Raw genomic sequence first — 23,807 nt, 5'->3', positions numbered from 1 at the left:
AGATGATACAAAGGTTGGCAGGGTTGTCAAGGACACTACTGACACTATGCTGCTGCAACAGGATCTGGAAAGGTTGAGCAGATGGGCTGAGAGGTGGCAAATGAAGTTTAACATTGACAAATGTAAAGTACTACACATGGGAAACAGCAACCCCAGAGCAACGTATCAACTCTGTGGTACTACACTGACAGTGGTAGAGAATGAAAGGGACTTGGGGGTGGTTGTGCAGGCAGATATGAAGTTCTCTGAGCAGTGCAGACGGGCTGCAAGAGTAGCTCATGGAGTATTGTCAATGATATACAGGAATTTTTCCAGCAGGGATAAGGAGGTGATTATTCCATTGCATAAGGCAATGGTCAGGCCACACCTAGAGTACTGTATACAGGTCTGGAGGCCTCATTTCAAGAAGGATGTAGAGCTGCTGGAACGAGTACAGAGAAGGGCAACAAGATTAGTGAATGGAACAAAGGGGTGCTCTTACGAAGAAAGGCTTAAGTTTTGCAAATTACAGTGTCTGGAGACTAGGCACCAGCGAGGTGATCTGATAGAGGTGTATAAAGCCTTGAATGGTTTAAGCATGCTCAATGCTGATGGGATTCTTCCTCTAGCTCAGAAAAATCACCTGAGAGGGCATAAATTCAAATTGAGGAAAGACAGATGTAGGATAGACGTGTGGAAATTTGCCTTTAGCCAGCGGGTGGTTGGTTGGTGGAACAGACTCCCATCCCTTGTGGTGGAGGTTGATAGCCTAAATAAGTTTAAGGCTCAGCTGGACAGCTATTTGGAACGAATAGAGGGGTGAAGTGGAAGTGGGTTTTTTTTTTTTTTTGGCTGATGCTGCATAAGCTTGCTTTCTTGCATCAAATGCCTCTACTAATGCCAATGCTAATGTTGAGCCTCCCAAATCATTGCCGAAGAAGGAAGAGCTTTTATGGATGTAGAATTTGTAAAACGAATTTGTTTGGCAATTACAGGAGTATATATTGAGAAAGTAAAGAATTTTGTGTCTGTAAGTTTATCTTCATCAACTGTAATGAAAAGAATTGAAGATTTAGGAGCCAAAATCAACTTGTAGAAAAAGTTTGTGAATTCACCCATTTTTCAATAGCAATTGATGAGAGTGAAAATACAAACCATACAGTTCAATTACTAATTTATATCCAAGGTGTAAATCAAAATTTTGCAGTAACTGAAGAGCTAGTTGCATTAAAAAAAAAAAAAAGCTTGAACGATACAACAACAGGTGAAAATATATTTTTTGAGTGTGTCAGAAGCAATGGACGGTCTCAAATTGAATTGGGATTTGCTATCAGTTGTTACAACAGAAGGCGCTAAAAATATGGTCGTTACAAAAATTGGGTTCATAGATCAGCTTCATAAATATCTTGAGAGTAAAAATATTAAAAAACCAAAGCAATTTTATTGTTTAATTCACCAGCAGTCTTTGTGCAAAAAATTTTTGGGCATAGATTCAGTCATGTCAACTGTAATATCAACAGTAAATTTTATTCACAAGACTGATCTGAATTGTCAGCAATTCAAAAATTTTCTTGAAATGATTGAGCCTGAATAGGGTGAGTTGTTGTACCACACTGAAGCAATTTTTTGAACGTAGGATCGAAATAGATCTATTTATGAACGAAAAATTGAAATCTGTTCCGGAACTGTCAGATCTCAAATGGTTGTGGAACCTTGCCTTTTAAACAGATATATGCGAACACCTCAATTTTCTTAATATGAAATTGACAAGGGCAAGACAAACTTGTCAATAAATTGTATTATAATGTCAAAGCATTTTAAACAAAATTTAACTTATGTCAACTAATTCAGAATAATTTTTCACATTTTCCATGTTGCGCTAATTTATCTAAAAATATGCCTACTTGTAATTTTTCCACTGAAATTATTCAAAATTTTAGTGTTGCAGGAAAATTTTGCAGCTGGATTTTCTGATTTTAAAAATAATTCAAAAGTGTTTGAACTGTTTCAAAATCCGTTTGACATGCCAGTCAATGATGTTGATGAGAATTTGCAATTAGAGTTAATAGATCTTCAATCTAATGATGCACTGAATACAATATTTAAAAATGTAAATCTAATTCAATTTTATTCAACATTATCTGAGTCAGATTATCCAAAAATAAAATTTTTGCAAGAAAAGTTACATCAATTTTTTGAAGTACATGTATATGTGAGCAGACCTTTTCAAAAATGAAATATGCAAAATCAAAAATATGATCACATCTAACTAACCCACATTTACATGATTTTCTAAGAATTGGAAAAAAAGTACTTTAAAAACCTGATATTATGAAACTTAGTCGCACTCTACAACCACATTCATCACATTAAATATAATTTCGTTGTATTACTAACTATATTTTTGTGAGTAATAATTAAAATTTGATATAAACAAACTGGTATATTTTATATTACATATTCATCGATTTATTTTTGAATCTGTAGATATAAATAAGATAATGAAAAAATTTGTAGATAGGTATAAAATTTGTTTCTCTGCATGACTATGTTATGCAGAGAATGTAGTTTTCAGTAAACAGGAATTTTCTCTGACCTGCCAAATATTCCAAAAATTCATATGTGGCCCACTTTTCTAAAAGTTTGGGGACCCCTGATCTAGATGATCCTGCAATGCTTCTTTAACTAGTGATTTCATTATTTTCCCCGGAACAGAAGTTAAACTAACTGGTCTATAATTATTTGTGTCACTCTTTGACCCCATTTGTGAATTGGGGATACATTTGCACATCTCCAGTCCCTGGGGATCACCCCTGAATCTAAGGATGCTCATAATTATGGCTAAGGGTTTGCTTACTTCCCTCGCTGCCTCTTTCAATATAACTGGATAGATTCCATCCACCCCAGGTGTCTTTCTTATGTTTAACTTCAACAATTTCTCCTCCACTTTGCTCTCTGTTATTACAAAATCATTTAGCTCACTGTTAGAGTTTAGTAAACTTCTGTCCTCCCCTTCCTTTTATGTTAATATCTTTATTATGTAGGTATTATCATAAAAGGTATTTATAATACCTTTTATGATTGTGGTTTTAATTAAAAAAAAGGAAAAAAATATTAATAAATGGAAATGTAGTAATAATTTCAGTGTTTTAAATTGTAGTAAATAGCCGAAGGTCCTAATCATATAGGTTGACATATTTTTATATTTAGAATTTAATACATAACTTAAAATAGTGTACTTTGTGCTGTGATTAGTTTCTTACGTTATTTTTAAATTAAATTTAGACTAAGATTATGCTTCAGACTAGAGCAGCAAAATAGAGTTCTCAAAGTGGTGAGAGTGCTTTGGTTCAGAGAGGAGATGCCAAGGGTAGTTCTCCTACGAGTCAGGATTATATTATGCTACTTGTTGCCTCTTTGCAAAACTACCTTTAGCTGGATGTGGACATGATGCAGCAAAGAATCTGTGTATGTTTGTTGGGAAAAAAGCATGAGGAGACTAAGTGCAAGTCAGCACTGATGAGTTTTTATGAGGGCTTGAAGAACAAGACCTATGTAGGAATAAAAGAAAGTGAACTATGAAACAGTTGCCCAGCAACACACTACAGCTCAAGCATCAGACAACAAAATGACATCCTCCACAATGGAGAACCCTGGTCCTACACAGATGGTGATCTACAAGTAGCTATAGTCAGTGAATCTTATTTTCAGGAAAACAAAATATATTGTGCAGAAAGGATGGATGGAATAGGGGTTAAATGTTGGACCAATGCTATTAAGGATAGGTGATCTGAGGATTTACTTTATAGCTATAGGGCTAGGTTGAGAAAAATTCACAAGTTAGGATTAAATTTGAAAGTGTCTGCAATTCTGCCCAGACATGATTGAAGAGAATATATGATGAGAGTTTTGTCAGTCAGTTTACACCTGGGAAGACTGTGCAAGGCTCGTGGGGTAGAATTTTTCACAGCATAGCCTGTACTTTTTAACAGTGTTTTTAAAGGAATGGGATACACTTGAATAGAAGGAGAGCAAGAATATTTGCTGCTGATATTGAGGCAGTGTTAGGTGGTTCAGAAAGCTGGCTTGGGAGGGAGGGATACAGAAATTAATAGATTAACAATATCCATAAACAGAAGTGAAAGCAATTTTTGCACTCTTTCTATTGGGATACATCTGGAAAGGTATATCCCAAAGGTATTTCCTGGGAAGCATCATGTTGGAGATTAGACACTGCTGACGGTTTCAATGAGAAAAGCAAAAGCATGGGCTGTGCAAGAACAGGTGCATGTATTCTTGCAATTATGCTAATTAGCATTAGCATTAGTAGAGGCATATGATGCAAGAAAGCAAGCTTATTCAGCATCAGCCAAAAAAAAAAAAAAAAAAAACAACCACTACTCCCATTTCACCCCTCAATTCGTTCGAAATACCTGTCCAGCTGAGCCTTAAATTTGTTTAGGCTATCAACTTCAACAACAAGCGATGGAAGTCTATTCCACAAACCAACTGCCCGCTGGCTAAAGGCAAATTTCCGCACATCGATCCGACATCCGTCCTTCCTCAATTTGAATTTATGCCCTCTCAGGTGATTATTCTGAGCAAGAGGAAGAATTCCATCGGCATTGAGCATGCTCAAGCCATTCAAAGCCTTGTACACCTCTATCAGATCACCTCGGCGATGCCTAGTCTCCAGGCTCTGTAATTTGCAAAACTTAAGCCTTTCTTCGTAAGAGCAACCCTTTGTTCCATTCACTAATCTTGTTGCCCTTCTCTGTACTCGTTCCAGCAGCTCTACATCCTTCTTGAAATGAGGCCTCCAGACCTGTATACAGTACTCAAGGTGTGGCCTGACCAATGCCTTATACAAGGGAATAATCACATCCTTATCCCTGCTAGAAAAATTCCTGTATATCATTGACAAGACACCATGAGCTACTCTTGCAGCTCGTCTGCACTGCTCAGAGAACTTCATATCTGCCTGCACAATTACCCCCAGGTCCTTTTCATTCTCTACCACTGTCAGCGTAGTACCACAGAGTTGATACGTTGATCTGGGGTTACTGTTTCCCATATGTAGTACTTTACATTTGTCAATGTTAAACTTCATTTGCCACTTCTCAGCCCATCTGCTCAACCTTTCCAGATCCTGTTGCAGCAGCATAGTATCAGTAGTGTCCTTAACAACCCTGCCAACCTTTGTATCGTCTGCAAACTTGGACATTAAGCCTGATACACCATCATCAATATCATTTATAAATACAGAAAACAACAATGGACCCAACACTGAACCCTGAGGAACTCCACTAATAACATTAGTCCACGTTGAGCAGTGTCCATTGATTACCACTCTCTGTCTTCTGCCACTCAACCATCCCTTTATCCATAGCAGCAATTTGCCTCGAATGCCACTTCTCCAATTTGTGCAGCAGTCTTCCATGCGCAACAGTATCAAAAGCCTTTCTAAGATCCAAATATATAATATCAAAGTTATTCCCTGCATCCAGTTCTTTTGTGACTACATCATAGTATCCAATCAAATTGGTCAGACAAGACCTGCCCTTAACAAACCCATGCTGTGTCTGAGCTATAACTGAATTCTTGTCCAGATGATCCTGCAGTGCTTCTTTAACCAGTGCCTCCATTAATTTTCCTGGAACCGAAGTTAAACTAACAGGTCTATAATTACTTGTGTCAGCCTTTGATCCTCCTTTGTGAATTGGGGTTACATTTGCACATCTCCAGTCCATGGGTACCTCCCCTGAGTCCAAAGAAGCTCTCATAATTATGGCTAGGGGTTTGCTTACTTCCTTTGCTGCCTCCTTTAATATAACTGGATAGATCCCATCCACCCCGGGTGCCTTTTTTATGTTTATCCTCAACAATTTCTCCTCCACTTTCCTCTCAGTTATTAGAAAATCATCTAGCTCACTGCCAATGTTTACTTCACCTACGACATTCCCCTTCCTGAATAACTCCTCATGTGTGAATGTAGATGCAAAATACTCGTTTAGATTGTTAGCCACCTGAGCTGGATCCTCAACTGTTGAACCATCAACATCCAGTGGACCAATCTGATTCATCCCTTTCCTTCTTGAGTTTAAATAGGTAAAGAACTCTTTTCTGTTTTTCTTTGCATCCTTTGCCAAGGATGTCTCATAATCTGCCTTTGCCTGCCTAATCTCCTTTGTGACTTGGTTACAGACCAACTTATATCTATCATAGGCTTCCACGTCACCCATTAATTTGTATGTATGCCATGCATTTTTCTTCTCTGCCATATGTCTCATTAGTTCATCTGACAACCATTTAGGCCTGAACCTTGAACAATATTTCTTGGTTGGTATGTAAAGCCTGGTAGCTTCCAAGATTAGTTCCTTGAATGCTTCCCATTTTGAATTTGCTGTTGGTAACATCTGTTGGGGATAATGTTGGGGATATACTAAACAAATTTGATGAATTTGAAGTACTTGTTAAATTATCACGTGGACATTAAAAAGATGGTGCCACTGAGCCATAAGGGATGCAGAATTTGACTGTCAGCATAATATGTACAAGAGAGACACTGTACTGGATGGGGGAGGAGTTATACTCTTGGTTATGAAGAACATACTATCTAAGGCAGTGTACTCAGTTAACAATACAATGTATGATGAACAACTATATAGACAAATAAAATGGGCCAGTAAATGAGAATGCCTTATAAATGGAGGATTTTACTATTCCATATTGAAGGAACTTTTGGGTTGGCCACTCACACAGTAGCAGGAATTTTCTGGATTTGCTTTATGACTTCTTTCTACAGCATCATGTTAAAGAGGCAACAAAGAAAGCAATACTCTTGATCTGATTATCAAGATTTACAGTATTCATAACCAGTAGACTCATTTCATCCTTTTTCTATTATTAACATACAAAAGAATTCCTTGCTGATTCTTTGCATCCTTAGCCAAAGACTTCTCACAGTTTACCTTCATTTGTCTCACTCCATGAGTAAATATAATGCACATTAGTTTGTATATATTAGAGGACTCTATATTGCCCTGACAATTTACAATCTTCCTCTTAATTTTTTTTTTTTTTTTTTCTCTGCCACAAAGCTCATCTGACAAAATGGCAAAGATTTTTCTGTCTGTTTTGATCTAAATTGTGAACAAACTCTCTTAGTATAAAATGCTTAGTCTATCTTCTATGATTACCACTCTAAACCCATTCCATCTGGCATTTATATATTTTTTAACACCAATTGATTGAAATTTTTTAAAAAAATCAGTCCATTATAATCTGTCATCTTTGAAAACACAAAAACCCTTCTGACAGCAGTTATTTCTCTGAATAAATCCCACATTCACATCAATATGCTATAATCATTGTCACCTGAAGATCACTTGTCATCCACCTTGGAATATTAAATTTAGAAAACTATCACTGATACAAATGAGGATAAATTCCTTGAATATAATTCCCATAGCATATGTGTATCTGGCAGCACACAGTAGTCCGTCCAGTTAATCGAGTCCATTATAGTCTACCCCTTACCCAAATTGAAGCAATGAATTGGCTCCATCAGCTAGCAAAAGAACCACATACATGCACCAATGAGTGCAAGCAAAAAAGGATGAAACTTCCCTTTGGATGAAAAGGGAAGTTTCATCACAAGCAAATTCTCCCATGTCACAACATCATTTGCTATAGTACAGGTGTGGCCAACTCAATTTGTGATGTGATCTACTTTTTTTCTTAAATGTGCTGCAATCTACCATCTCAAGAATTACATTGCACATGGTTAAAAAAAGTTAAAACAACACATATTTAAAAATGTTGTTTATAAATTTTAAAATTAAATAAGATTCAGAATTCTTATTTTAAATTCATAAGTTTTTTAATTTATGTGAAGTGTGTGTCTTCATGTCATCTGCCAAGCTTTCGAAATCGGGGATATACTGTGATAGGCCAACAATAAAGAATCTTCCGTATGCAAGTCCATAAGAGTAGAGAGATTCATTTTTGATTGTTTCAAATATGAAAAGGCCGATTCACATAGAAATGTTGAATCAAAACAGGAATTTAAAAGTTCGTTGCATTTTTTTACATTTCGGTACTTTTCTCGGCAAACATATTTCCAAAAGTCTTTTTTTCTGATGATCTGACTTTTTGGAAGATATCGTTTCGCAATGTAAAAATTTCATTTTAACTCTAGGTGGTCTTACCAAGAAAGGCTTAAGTTCTGCAAATTGCAGTGTCTGGAGAAAAGGCACTTGCTCAACAAATTTCGAAATCTCTGTAGAAAATTACCCCGATTCAGCCACCTCACATCTGTGTGTGTAATATCAGATCTGGTTCATTTTCATCGAGTTGCATTTTGAAAAGTCTCCTTTGAAGAGATTGTTCCTCTGATGGAATTCACAATTTTGAAAGCTATGTCCATCCATAACACTTTTAGTATTTAATCTTTTGCTGGCGGATAATACAGTGGTAACTCAAAAAATCTGGGAATTCATCATCCTTTTGGCACAATGCGATTAATCTATTAAGATGCACCGTCATTGCTTTAGCGTCATCTGTTGTTATTGATATGAGCTTAAATAGTAGTAATTAAATTTTTTTCAATAAAATTTTTGAATGCGTCAAATACAGGGTTGTTAAAATTAAAGAATCCCTATGTAGAGGGGCCTCTGGAGTGAGTTCTAAGGCTCATACTGAAGAGAAATTTGGACAACTGGTACAATAAAAAAATTCGCTCACCACTTATTGGGAAAAAAAAAATTAGTTACAAAATTTGCCAAAATTAGTTACAAAATTATGCCGCATAACTATCTTAGTTGCGATTATGCAGATAACTTACGTTATTTGCATAATCATAAGTTTTTGCCACAGCGCCACTACTCAGCTCTACTGTACTGTATAAAAGCAAAGCAGTCTTTTCAAAATCATACAGTAGGTGTTTGCCTACACTAAAGCAGCAATGCCAACAGCATTTCAGGAAAAGGCACTATTAGTGAAGCTGTACTATCAGAACAGCAACAATGCAACTATCAGAGAATTCCAGCGTCAGAAGTGCATAAGGCGTGGACCTATGACTGTTTGTGCTGTCCGCAGAATGATTGCGAAATTTGAAGTGACAGGACACCTTAGTGTTTAAACCAGGTAGAGGTTGAAAACGAGTGGACACTTCTTGCGTTGAAGATGTGGCTATGGCTGTCATGGATTCATCAAGTTAATCTCCATGTGGTAGCACAAGTGTGCCAGCTGTTTCTTGTGAAGTGGACATGCCGTATTCCACTGTAAGGCTAGTAATGTGTCAGGTGTTGCGGTACTACCCTTATAAGATGGACATGCTACAGCAGCTAAAGCATGGTGATGCAGATATTCGTTTCACATACGCACTTCACTTTCTGGCGCGAATGACAGTGGATATCACTTGGCCATGGAACATCCTTTGGAGTGATTAAGCTCACTTCGGCTTAAATGGACAAGTGAATAGGCACAACTGTTGCATTTGGGCAACAGAAAACCCTCGAGTTATCCAAGAGGTCCCGTTGCATTCTCCAAAGGTGGCAGTGTGGTGTGGATTTACGGCCACATTCATGATTGGGCCATATTTTTTTGGAACAGGTAACACCGACTGGACCCCGCACCTGTTCCATCACTGGACAGCGATATTATGAAATGTTGGCAAATTTCGGAATACCAGAGCTGCAACAACGTGGATGCCTTCAGGATACCATATTCATGCAAGATGGTACGCCACCCTACATCCACCGTTGTATCCAAAGATTGCTAAGGCAACACTTTACAGATGAACGGGCCATCAGCCATTGTTTCCAGACATCTTGGCCACCCCGATCACCAGATCTCACCCCATGCTACTTTTGGTTGTGGGGTTTTTTGAAGAATCTCACGTCCAGGTGTATCAGGAAGGATGTCAAACTCTGGCAGATCTGAAGGACAGCATGACATAATGTGCTGGCTATTCCATTTGACATGTTACGTTCTGCTATAGAAAATTCTGTTCTTCGAATGGAAACTGTTGTTGACCAAAATGGAGGACACATTGAACAATTGTAGCGCTGTTCAAGTGATTTGTATTGCCACAGTGCCATATAGAGACAAATGTAACTAATTTTTTTTTTTTTTTTCCAATAAATGGTGAGTGCATTCTTTATTATTATTTATTAGCCATATGGTGCAATGAAGCCTGAGGCTTATGCTGCACTAGCCAAAAAAGAAAATTTTTCTGAATTACCCCAAGAGAGAGAGAGAAAACAAGAGTCAGAAGTAGAAGGGAATCTCCAAGAAAGAGAAGAATGATGATATCCAGCTCAGGACCCTGAGTGTGCCAAGCCCATACTAACCAGATGTGAACCCCCGGGATTTATTACCTGGCAGTTTTGTATTGTCACAGCCATATAGTGACAAATTTTGTAACTAATTTTTTTTCCCAATAAATGGTGAGCGCATTCTCTATTGTACCTGTTTGTCCAAATTTCTCTTCAATACAAGCCTTAGAACTCACTCCAGAGCCCTCTACATAGGGATACTTTAATTTTAATAACCCTGTATATCAAAGCCTCTAATTCTTTCTTTCTTTTAACGAAACCATACCCAGCAATTCTTCTCTAGTGGCAGAATCATCAAAAACCATACGAATAAACACGAGAAATTGAGCTGTATGTCCATAAAACTTTTAGTATTTAAAGAGAATCTTATTTCTAAAAATTCGTCTTTGATCAACTGACCATAAGAAAATGGTTTGCATATTTTTGCAAGACCACTCACTTCAAATGATGCTACAGTTACCGCTTTAGACTGTAAATGAAGAAATTTTGTTGTGCGAATAATCTGGATTTAAGTTCTTTTAATTTATTTTTTCTAAGGTCACTATTAGGCAGAAAATTCAATTGGTGTTTACTGTGGAGTGCATTGAGGTGCCTTTCTAAATTTTCTTTTTTTGGGTATAGCCACATAAGAACAAATCAAACAACATTTTTCTTTTATCATTACAGAAAAGTATTCTAGTTCCCACTCTTGATGAAAATGATATGTTTTACTCTTTTTTGTAGTATTCATTTTTCAAACAGTATTAAATTAACCTTACTTAATAACCAGTTATTAAGTAAGCTAAATAAGAATATTCAACACATACACTATGCTCTTCACAACATAACTGCGTGAAATTTCACTACACAAGCCTAGTGGTTGTGCGGCAACAAGAGTAGTTACGTGGTACAACAGATTTGTAATAAGCATATGCAGTGGGGTGTATAATTATAACATTTAGATTTTGACTAATCTATTTTTGATAATATTTAAAATTCGTCGTGAGCGACTGAAATTAAAGCAGCAATTGACTTGTTGGCTGTCCCTGCTATAGTAGGTGAATCCATAATCTTTTAAAATTACAAACAATAAATTCAGAAGAGGGCAAGTTAGCACTTAACATATTCCTGAACAGCGTTGTATTAGGGGGGGGGGGGGAGAACATGAAACATTAAATTGACCTCATGTCATAGTGGTCAATGAGCAGATACTGGAAAAAGATACCTACTCACTGAAAACACTAACCTGCTACCTGCATAAAGATCAGTTTACTAGTAATAATTAAAAACTACCAGTTTTACCCACAAGTTGTAAATTTTCAATAAATTCAACAGACTTCCTTACTGCATGCTAAAACTGGGATGGGGGAACCAGTTATTTGTACAGATTTTGAAGATAACAGAAAATATAAAATACAGATAAAAATAACCTGTTTTACCAATGAATAAAATATATTTTTAAACATTTTGCTGGTTTTCCCTATGATGATGATGCTTAGCAATAGATTAAGTATTTTAGATATAGTTTAACTCAGAGTAAATAATTCCACAAACTGTCCATGTAGAACTACAATAATAGGAGGCAAAGGATTTCTAGATATGCATGTTATTTAAGATTTTATGTATCAGTAACAAAAACTACATTATTATATGTGGTTTTTGTTATGCAGTGGGTCCATTGGCCTATCTTGTATCATGCTGCAAAGACAGAGCTTGGTAATATTACTTGTGTATATATATACTCATTTTGTGTACATACAATGTGTGTTGTGGTCACATAACAGTTTTGCTAACAGGAGGCAAAATTAAGTAATAAATTAAGATAGGACTAGACACTCCTGCCCTTATAAACTAATAGCCCAGAGTATGGAAAAAATTAGCTGGAAGAAAGTGAAAAATATATGAATGAAAAACAAAGTTAGTGCTTGGGTTATCTGCAAATGCCGTTTCCCATCCATGCTAGTACCAGTCCTGGACATGTAGAAACGTGGATCAATGAGGTTGGGGAAGGAGGGGGGGAATTGGGTTCTTGGCTTTCAAGACTGAGTATTTTTTTATATATATTAACTGGAAATTCATTCTTCTGAGTTAATCTAGAAGTTATTTAATTGTAGACTCTGTGATATAAATTGTTGCAGTTTACAAAAAAAATTTTCTTGCTTGAATACTAAACTATATACAGTATGTATGAATTGTACTGTAAAGTTCTACAAGAGAATTTAAATAGTGTTTCCTAGCTCTTTCAGAAATTTAATTTGATCATTTAAAAATTTAGTGGCTTATGGAAAAAAGTTGAATCATACTTAACTCCTTTTTTTTGTGCTTTTGAGGAGAAAGTGCATGCATCTACCACATGTATCTTGAATAATAAGTTGATGTGATTTTTGGAGTATTATTATTATTCCTCCAAAATGGATTATTTACTTAGCATAGGATTTCTGTATTTGCATGGGTTATGTTTCCAAAGATGAGAATAACAAATGGTTTCTGAATAGCAAATCCACCACATTGAGGTTGGGGAAGGATGGGGGGGGGATTGGGTTCTTGGCTTTCGTATTTTTTTATATGTATTAACTGGCAATTCATTCTTCTGAGTTATTCTAGAAATTATTTAATTGTAGACTGTGTTTATAATTAATTTCAACCACCATCCAAATGTATGAATAAATGTTAAATACAGAAAGAAACAAAAGCCTTTTCATCATGTATCCAGGAACATTTATCATACTTTTCTAAATAGAATCTGCAGTTTTTGAATTTAAATGGGGGGGGGGGGTGCAAACTGCATTACAATGTAGTTTGTTAAGCAATACACAATCAGTGGCATTCCCTTCAAGCCTACTTAACAAATAACACTGTTAAACTAATCAATTGGCAGGCTAGATAGCCAATAAAACAACATGGGAAAATGATAAACAGGCACTTCTAAGCTAGTCAATGTGGATCTAGCAAACCTTCTGTCTGACAGCTTATAACCTATAATTGGCAAGTGCAATATGTTTGATGAATGACCAAGTTTTGAACCATTGATGATCATTGCAAAACTGGGACTTCAGAACTCAACCATGAATTAACAGATGCAATGACACAAGGTTCTCCTTTACATGTTACATACTTAACATAATTTTAGTATTTCATCTAACGTTTTATTTACATTTACTTGCTGTTTTTTAGTACTTAGTTTTAAATTGTCCTATTTTCTCCTTTTTTAAATCTTAATATTACATATTTTTCAGGGAACGTATGACAATTAAGGAAAGTCTTCAACACCCTTGGCTACGATCAGCAGTTTCTAGTATTTCAACTTGTCCACTATTTTCACGATCCATACCTTCAGTTAGTGAGCAAGCAACACCATCTCCATCTCATGAAATTGCTGGTAAGGAATTAGTAAAAGAAGAAAGGTGCCAAAAACTATCTCAATATAATCGTGCAGTTGAAAATGGAGGTACAAATCGTCAAGTGCTGGCACTTGATATGAAGAATCGTGGACTGTCATCAAGAAAAATTAGTCTTTTGAAGAGTGGTTCTTCACTGAATGAATCCCAACAGCAGCATGCTTGCCAGATCAAATCTAAAGAAACCAAGATAGCATCAGTGGACAGACCAACTGTGAAAGGAATTGGTGATGTAGAAAATATGGTTGTAGAACTTGAAGGATTAACAATAACCAAAAGATTGATTTTTAAAGAAGAAATTTTGGTAGATGAGAGAGTTGGAATAGTTTATTGAATTTACTGGTAATTGATGGGGCTCTTACAGCCACCCTTAAAATTACTGCATGCCAAGCAGTGTTGTGAAACTGTCAATTGTATTGTTTTAACCACGATTATTACCTCTTCCACTGATACTTCAAGAAATCTGCGTATATGGACATACTTGTAAGATTTCAAAGGAGTGTGTGAACCGAGTGTTTTGTTCCCATTTGCCACAGCTGGCATTAAATGGGTTGTTGGTGCTTTTTTGTAGATTTTTAATATTTTATATAGAGAAAGAAAGAAAATCATGTTCACCTTATTTTTATGTACAGTTTATCAGTAGTTAGAGCCACTATAGCCTGCACTGTTCGATAGTGTGGTTAATTTTTAAGGGTAGATATAATTTAGAACACTGGTATTCTTCTTTGTGTCAATATTTTGAAGGTGTTTGGAAGTCATGTAATTTAACTTAGGAAATATTTTTTATCTTGTAATAATTACAAGATATATATGAAAAGTCTGAGACCTGTGTCATCATTTACCAGCCTCTTCATAGTAATGAATTCACAACAGTTCTTTCATTTGGAAGTGTTCTAAATTTCTTGTTTTTATGCACTTTGTAGTAATATCTTAACTAAAACTAATTTCAGGTTTACAGATTGTAAGTTGTTATTAAATGGACAGTATGTGTTCAAAGATTGTTTCTATCATCTTCACTGCCCCATCCTATTTGCCATCAGAACTATTTTCACTTCTTAGTCTGCAAATGTTGAATAATGAGTGATAATTGATTGTGCAGACTATTTACTAGGACTGGGACCATACTGAATAATAAGTGCCCTTCTTGTTTAGGAAACAATCAAATCCAAGTCCATCCATTCATAACTTAAGAGTACATTTACTCATTATTGTAAGCTATAAATGATCTTTGATATCAGAATGTCCACGTGACCAAGGACACTTACTTAGGTTGCTTATTAATGTTTATGCAAGAAAACATTTTTGCTCCCTCTGTCATGTGAATTTTCCTCCCTCTGTCTCCAGTGAATTACATTTCCATTATAAGTTATATTATATTTGACAGAAATATTGTAAAAATTTAAAAACTGTTAATGTAATTATTTACCACAATTATGTATGTAATTATTTACCACAATTCTAAACTAATTTTTTAAAAAAACTCACTTTTTAGATATTTAATCAGTATGCATGTGTGTATTATTTTTACCTCTTTAAAAAATTAGTTCATGCATTTTATAATTTTATTCATGTGTTCTTGGAGTGTTATTTTTTAAACAAAAAAATTGGAGGGATTATTTGGTATCATAACTGAAGCATTTTATATTTAACATGCTACTTAGGATTGCATATCAATTATCACTTTATCATGGCAAATATTGTTCTGGTGTGCTTTTCTTTTTTTACATTTTTGAAAATGTAAGGTTTTCTTATCATTAGTAGTTGGAATTGTTCATGTTTAGTAAATATGTACATAGTTTACATAGTTAACGTGTTTTTAAATATAAAAGGACTGTGCTCTGTGATACTTTTTTTTTTTTTGGGAAATCTTCCAGCAGCACACTCCTATGGAGGAACTGTTGCAAGGTGTAGATGTTTTTCTTCTGGGTATAACTTATTCTGTGGGAATACTAGCACAATTTATTGCTTAAACACGCATACACTCTATTCAAATAACTGTTATTTATCTGTTTGTTCATTCACAAGTTATTTTGCCAGTAGTATTATTTTGTCATTAAGCATGAAGATTTGCATGTGTAAGAAGTGTATATATGCATAAGTGTTTAATTTACTGCTTAAATTTAATATTAAAAAAAAAAAAAAAAAAAAAAATCACTCCTTTGTTATTTGCAGACAAAAAATAAAACCAGTGTATGTGTAAAATGGTGTATAGTTGATTCTTAAAAATGGATCAATCACAGTTGTACTCAGTTTTGCTAAGCCTGCTTGTTCTTTTCATACTGTATGTACATTGAGAGCATCCTATTAATCACTTTGGAAGAACGAGGTGTGCTGCGTGCTTAACAGCACCTCATGTCTTGTGTGTTCTTTTCCTAATATTACAAGTCATGGACATGCCCAGGTTATAGGAATAGCCCCTACCTGTCATAGCACATTTCAATACTGTAATTTCAATTCCAGGGTTAAGGCTGTTCTCTTCATGAGTGAGGGAAGATAATACAGGGCACATGAAAGTCATTACTGGATAAAAATGGATGTTTATCCATTTTTAACACAAAATTACTCAAGAATCCAGAGGAGCAATATGGCACAGATTTGTAGATAAAGAAAAATTAACGTGTGACTGAAATATAGCAGCATCAAACAAAATTCAGCAAATCGCCACACATTTGACATTGGCTAACAACATAACAACAACCAACCCACCTACTCTCAGTCACTACATGCTTATCCACATAAGATTTAATTCAAAATGAAAAGCGTTATTCGTGGGAAGGGTGTTTGCTCTCGAGGAGTGAGCTTCTCTGGTTAAATTGACAAACTTCTGTTGTTGTCGGGAATGGTAAGCATCATAAACACTGTTAGTTTAGCGACAAAGAGTATGAATAAGGCTAGAAAATACCATTGGCGAGATCGTACCTCTTAGTTCTTGTAAGAGTTGATTTGTTGAAGCCAGCTCTCTGCATTTTGGTGTAAAGATGACTAATCCAATTTCAATGTGAATTTCAGTTTAGTTTTGAATTTGAGCAGTAAGCAATTAAACTCTGAACAGCTCAACGTTCTAACCTCCAGTATGAAGTTCGCTGTCTTACCATCGAGGCCACCGATCACACAACTTGCCATGGGAGTAGAGGCAAGCATAACCAGCCTTCCCGAAGAAGTTGCTAATGATATCTGCTTCAAAATGGCCTCCGACACACACGACCTGTATGCTCCAACTTCAACCGTGGGCAACACGCTCTTTCCTCTATCAGAAAAGACACCACCATCAACGTGCTCCCTGCCAAGAAGGGGCACCACACTGTCATAGGCCTGTCAGAGTATCTGGAGAAAGCTCTTGCCCTCCTACAGACCCCAATGTTTGAGCCTGTGACTGATCCACCTATCAACGTCTTGGGACGTCTAGAGTCAAACGTCAACAAACTAATCTACGCATGGTACAAATCTTGGAAAATTTATGCATCGACTTAGTGGCTACTGCATGGCATGGGCTGCCAACTTTCACAGTTTTATGGCCTACCTAAGCCAGGCATTCCTCTTCTGCCTATTGTGTCCTGCTGCAACACATGAGCTGTCTAAGTACATTGTGCAACTCCTTACATCTCTTGTGGGAAATACCATCACACTATCACCAACAGCGACAAGTTAATTTGCCTAATTAAAGAACTTTCAATCCCTGACAGCAAGATTATGGCATTGTTCGATGTCGTGTCTCTGGCCATTCACTGCACCAAGTGACTTCTGGAGAATGACTCAAACCTACTGAGCAGAACATCACTATCCACAGAGGACGTCTGTACGGCCCTCAACCTATGCTTGTCAGGCAATGTCATTACCTTCGGGGATTCCTGTTGAAACAGGTACAAGGTACAGCTATGGATGCCCCTGTCGGCTCCGTGGCCAACATCGCCATGGAGGAATTAGAGGAACAGATATTCCTGAGCCCACCTGTACCTATTACAATGTGGTGTAGATACGTCGATGACATCTTCACTGCCATCCCACATGGTTCAGAGGCAACACTACTAGAATACCTCAGTTCTTTATCACTATTCATCCAGTTCACTTTAGAACTAGAAGTTTTGCCTTCCATTCTTACATGTTCCAGTAAAGCTAGTGGGTATACCATAAGCCAGTGTGGTGCAGGCAGTTTACCAAATACAGATCTGGCCATGCCACTTGCCATCTCAACAGCACCGCACGCACTATTTTCCAAGCTTGAAGCCATTCCAGCTCAGAATAAGCACACAGAGATTTCCAGACTGACCTGGTCAATTGTGATTACCCAGCCCATATATTAGACAAGTGCTAGACCTACCCGAGGCCTTCATCCTCACATGACAATATGCCTACCGCCTGTATTCCCTACTATCCGGGCACGTTGGACCAGATCTCGAATATCCTCCAAGAATATCGCATAAAATACAATTACCTGGTAGGAGTTTATGTTAGCCGAGTGGTATACCGCGTAACTTGCAAAGACTGTGGCAGTTGCTATATAAGGGAGAGCTCGAGACACCCTCAAGACTGCCTTGCAGAGCAATAAACAACTAATTAACAATATCAACCAGTAAATGGCCACAAATTTTAAATAACAAAATAAGAACGATGTTAGTGGAAAAAATTGATCTACCAAAAAAAAAAAAAAAAAAAACAATAAAAAAAAATTGATCTACCAAAAGATATAGAAGTAATAGAAGAAACTTTTGTATTGATTATTACAGGCAACCCTTGTATAACACAGTAGTTACGTTTCTATAAAATGTTGTACAAAACAACACATTTTATATGGGACTAAGAAAAAGTACAAAAGGGGGGGGGGGGGGGTTACATTCCAAAAGCTAACAAAAATACACTATTTCTGTAATCTGGGTTTGTTTGCTTTTGCTTGATAAAACTTTGTGAATTTCATCGTATGGAACTAAGCATTTTTGAAGCTCCCTTTTGAACTTTGGGCTCTTTTCATTCAAAAAAATAAGATTCTAATTGCTCGGCTAACTTTATGCCTTCCCTTATGCTTTTTAGTGTAAAATTTGGATTAGAATTTTCATTTGCACTATTAATCTTCTGAATTGATTTGATTTTACCTCCAATGCGATTTCCGCCAAATCTGCTTCCCTGGCATCTTTTTTTTTTTTTTTTTTTTTTTTTACCAATAATTCTTGAACTTTTATTTTTATGAAAACCCCAAACACCGAAAGGTATCAAAACCTATAGTACTAAGTACCGTGCATGGGTTGAAAGAGATGTGGGGGGGGGGGCCGCCGGAAACTTTGCTCTAGAGACTAAACATGGGTTTCACCACTTGCATGTCCCAAGGTCGATTTTCTGTTTTGCTGGACAAAAAAAAAAACAGAGTTTCCAGGAGAAAACACCATGCTACCCTTGCCTGAGCCCGACTAACTCAGCCACGTGAAACATAAAAATTCCTCCCTTCATTGACAGGATTCTTCAAACAGGTATTTTCCATCCAATGTGTGGAGGAAGGCAATTCTCTCAATAGTTACTACCCACGAGGGCTTCAGTAGTCATATCATGAAACCCTTCCCTAGTGGAAATGTAATTTACTGTCTCCAGTGAATTACATTTCCATTATAAGTTATATTATATTTGACAGAAATATTGTAAAAAATTTCAAATTCAAAACTGTTTTAGATATCTGGCCATACATTTTTCCAAAACGCACCTGTTGACAGTTTTACTTCTTTCAGCACTAAAGCTATGATTCTGATACAGTCCACAATTGAGAAATGTTTCCACACCTCCATTACTTCAATTTTTTCCAATATCCATTGTAACGATTTTCTGATGTAATGAGTTTTAAAAGGTAGATATAATGCCTTGATCTAATGGCTGAATGAAAGAAGTATTAACCTAGTACAACTGTGGTGGTAGTAGCAGTGTCGGCCTTAGCAAATGCGGGGCACGATTGGAGCATGTCTGTGGGGCCCCTTCCAAAATTCAATATTTTGAAATAATGAACTATTAATTTATTATTTTTATATTATTACAATTTGTTAACAATTGACCAGAAATGTTGATAATATATCGGTAAAATCTTTGAAGACTCAAAATTTAAATTCCTTCTCTTTCAATGGATACAATAGCAAGGCTGGTGAGTCTCTCTCGAAGCGTTGTCGACCTTAGATATGTTTTTGATTATAATTTAAATATTTATTATTTACTTAAGTTTAAAGAAACTAATCGGGAAAAGCTTCTTTCCTCAGACGCTACAATCACTGGAATCGTTAAAAATATTAGTGCTATCAGCGATATCAATAAATTTGAAAATCCAGTGGCTCTTTCATTAGTTGCAAGAAAAAATGTAGAAAACCGATTCTCGAAGAATTGGTTTCAGTGCTTCCATTTCCTCCACACATGGCCATCAATATCTGCCACCTTCATTGCCTTCAATGATTTTAGCATCTGAAAGTGCGATTTCTAAATCTGCAGTGTGTTTTCTTAACCCATCCTTTGGAATGCTTAGAAATTTTATTATTGATTGTTTTATTAACTGCTAGAAAGCCTTTTCTACGATTTTATTAAAGCAGTTTACTTTGTAAGCTTCCTTAGCATTTGTTCATCAGCAGGCTGGTAATTGAAATGCTTTCTTTTTTGTAATCTTGTGTGAAATTTCTGCAGAGGCTTTCAAGAAAGACCATCTCATATTTTTGGAAAATGACAATTTCTTTGTTGATGCTGAAAAGAGCACATACAGATGTTGAAGTTTCCAAAAAAAGGTCATTGCATCAGAACTGGGAGTAAAGTGGAGGAGAAACTGCGCCCGGGGTGGATGGGATCTATCCAGTTATATTAAAGGAGGCAGCAAATTATGAGAGCTTCCTTGGACTCAGGGGAGGTACCCATAGACTGGAAATGTGCAAATGTGACCCCAATTCACAAAGGAGGATCAAAGGCTGACACAAGTAATTATAGACCTGTGAGCTTAACTTCTGTTCCAGGAAAATTAATGAAGGCACTGGTTAAAGAAGCACTGCAGGATCATTTAGACAAGACTTCAGTTATAGCTCGGACACAGCATGGTTTTGTTAAGGGGAAGTCTTGCCCGACCAACTTGATTGGATACTATGATTCAGTCACAAAAGAACTGGATGCAGGGAATAGCTTTGATATTATATACTTGGATCTTAGAAAGGCTTTTGATACTGTTGCACATGGAAGACTGCTACACAAATTGGAGCAGTGTGACATTGGAGGCAAATTGCTGCTATGGATAAAGGGGTGGTTGAGGGGGAGAAGACAGAGAGTGGTAATCAATGGACACTGCTCATCGTGGACTAATGTTATTAGTGGAGTCCCTCAGGGCTCAGTGTTGGGTCCATTATTGTTTTCTGTATTTATAAATGATATTGATGATGGTATATCAAGCTTAATGTCCAAGTTTGCAGACGATACAAAGGTTGGCAGGGTTGTCAAGGACACTACTGACAGTATGCTGCTGCAAAAGGATCTGGAAAGGTTGAGCAGATGGGCTGAGAGGTGGCAAATGAAGTTTAACATTGACAAATGTAAAGTACTACACATGGGAAACAGCAACCCCAGAGCAACGTATCAACTCTGTGGTACTACACTGACAGTGGTAGAGAATGAAAGGGACTTGGGGGTGGTTGTGCAGGCAGATATGAAGTTCTCTGAGCAGTGCATGACAGGCTGCAAGAGTAGCTCATGGAGTATTGTCAATGATATACAGGAATTTTTCCAGCAGGGAGAAGGAGGTGATTATTCCATTGTATAAGGCAATTTCAAGAAGGATGTAGAGCTGCTGGAACGAGTACAGAGAAAGGCAACAAGATTAGTGAATGGAACAAAGGGGTGCTCTTACGAAGAAAGGCTTAAGTTTTGCAAATTACAGTGTCTGGAGACTAGACACCAGCGAGGTGATCTGATAGAGGTGTATAAAGCCTTGAATGGTTTAAGCATGCTCAATGCTGATGGGATTCTTCCTCTAGCTCAGAAGGATCGCCTGAGGGGGCATAGGTTCAAATTGAGGAAAGACAGATGTAGGATAGACGTGCGGAAATTTGCCTTTAGCCAGTGGGTGGTTGGTTGGTGGAACAGACTTCCATCCTTTGTGGTGGAGGTTGATAGCCTAAATAAGTTTAAGGCTCAGCTGGACAGCTATTTTGAATGAACAGAGGGGTGAAGTGGAAGTGGGTGGTTTTTTTTTTTTTTTTTTGGCTGATGCTGCATAAGCTTGCTTTCTTGCATCAAATGCCTCTGCTAATGCTAAAGGACAGGTTTTGGTCATATCCCCTAGAACTAGATTGTAACTGTGACGAGAACATTTGAATTTTTAATAGTCCTGCCTGAACACCTGAAACTTTTCCTTTCATATTAGCTCCATTGTCATAACCTTGTCCTCGGATATTAGTTATGTCTAATCCTAATACTTCGAATTCCTGTTTCAGCACATTGCACAAATTTTCTCCTGTACAGCTCTACATTGATAAATTTTATGAACTGTTCATACACACCGTCTGTCGTATTGGGGAGTAGAGTGTAGAAGGTGCTTAGTGTCAAACTACACCAGGGGTTTTCCCCCATCATTGTGGGTGTGAAATAACACTGTCAATGACGGAGATTTAAAGGCATGGATTTTGTATATTGTCATGTAGCATTGTTCCTCTGGTCATTTAGCCACTGGGCCCCTAATGGAACCCAAAACGTTCCATTGGAGACGTATCTATTTGTCCAGGATGTTTGTGTTTGTTCCTGATCAGCGCTGGGTTAAGGCATGGGCTAACAAGGCATAATTCTTACAGAAAATATTTTAGGCTCTCCTGTAATTGATTATATATACTTGTGTTTTTGTGTGTTCTCTGGTCAATTTGCCTGTTGTTGCTAGATATTTCTTTATTTCCAAATAAAGAAACAATATCTTATAATTAGTTTACTATCTTATAGTATATCATGTAAAAAAGAAATATGTTTATCATACAAAATTTTTTTTGATTCTCAAGCACCTTTGTTATGTACCATAATTTTTTTTTTTTTTTTTTTTTTAGAATCTATAGTACAGTACTTAGTACTGTGCATGGGTTGAAAAAAGATACTTGTTGACGTTAGACTTGAACTTCTGTTGATTGTAATTTTCAGGAAATTTGTATTGAGGAAGGATGTTCGGGGAAAGGGAAACTGAATGAATAAATGAGGAAGGAGAAAAGTTGATTCTGTGAGTTTGAACTTGGACAGTAAAAGGATGTTGACTGGTTGTGGCACTCGGATTGCTTTTAAAGAGAGAGAGTGGGAATTACAGAAGCCAATTCAGAAGAACAGTGCCTGTGGAAACGAGAGAGACTGTTAGAGATAAGACAGTCTGCGCTGATAGCACAGTGGTGTCATCCCCACACCAGGAGGATAAGGCCAGGGTTCGAATGCCGTTGATGACACAAGGAATTTTAATGGGCTTTTTTTACTCCGTGGCTGAGTTAGTCGGTCTCAGGCGTAGATAGCAAGATTTTTTACTCTAGCAAAACAGGCAAATCGACCAGAGAACATGCAATTTACAGACAATAAATATATGGGTAGATGTAATCATTTATAGGTGAACCTAACATCACAATTTTTTTTTTTTTTTTTTTTGTTAGAGATGCAATAATTAACCCAACTACCCTCTTTTGAATGGAATCTAGAAGCCTGAGAGAGGTTTCGGGGGCACCGCCCCAGATGTGGGAACAATATTCCATGGTAGGCCAGATTCGCAATTTCTACTGAATCAACAAAGAAGAAAGGTAACGCCAAGACAAAACCAAGTGTTTTAGATGCAGAGGAAGCAATATTTGTAATGTGCTTCCTCTCTTGCCATATTACAAAAAATATTTGTAATATGGCAAGAGAGATTAGAAGTCAGGGTAACCCCCAAGATCTTGCCTAGAAATCGGAGCGTCTCGAAGATAAACGAACAGAAGAATCCTATTTGCGAGATATAAGACAGGACTGAGTTTTAGAAGGATTGAAATTAAGTGATCATTTCCCCACTACCATTACCTGGAGATCAGCATTTAAGGAAATGGTAGTGGATATTCGAGAAGTTGAAACTGTTTGATCAGGGCAAGGCTTCTCAAACTGTAAGGTGTAATGCAATGTGCTA

At 36.8% G+C, this 23,807-nt stretch overlaps 1 protein-coding gene across 1 annotated transcript in view; it reads left to right on the top strand.

The window, feature by feature from the left end:
• Window positions 1–14,997, top strand: part of LOC150091176 (serine/threonine-protein kinase 17A-like) — a 255,260-nt gene extending 240,263 nt beyond the window's left edge. Inside the window, exon 8 of the mRNA XM_090374574.1 lies at window positions 13,535–14,997. Coding sequence (XP_090230700.1) covers window positions 13,535–14,030 — 496 coding nt within the window. The 3' untranslated portion in view covers window positions 14,031–14,997. The remainder of the gene's footprint in view (window positions 1–13,534) is intronic.
• The last annotated feature ends 8,810 nt before the right edge of the window (window positions 14,998–23,807 follow it).

The sequence above is a fragment of the Mastigoproctus giganteus genome, chromosome 1 (genome assembly GCF_048544385.1).
Source record: "Mastigoproctus giganteus isolate SK-2022 chromosome 1, ASM4854438v1, whole genome shotgun sequence".
Lineage (NCBI taxonomy): Eukaryota > Metazoa > Arthropoda > Arachnida > Uropygi > Thelyphonidae > Mastigoproctus > Mastigoproctus giganteus.
The sequence above is the reverse complement of the archived record's forward strand: the minus strand, read 5'-3'. Positions and strand labels throughout refer to the sequence as shown.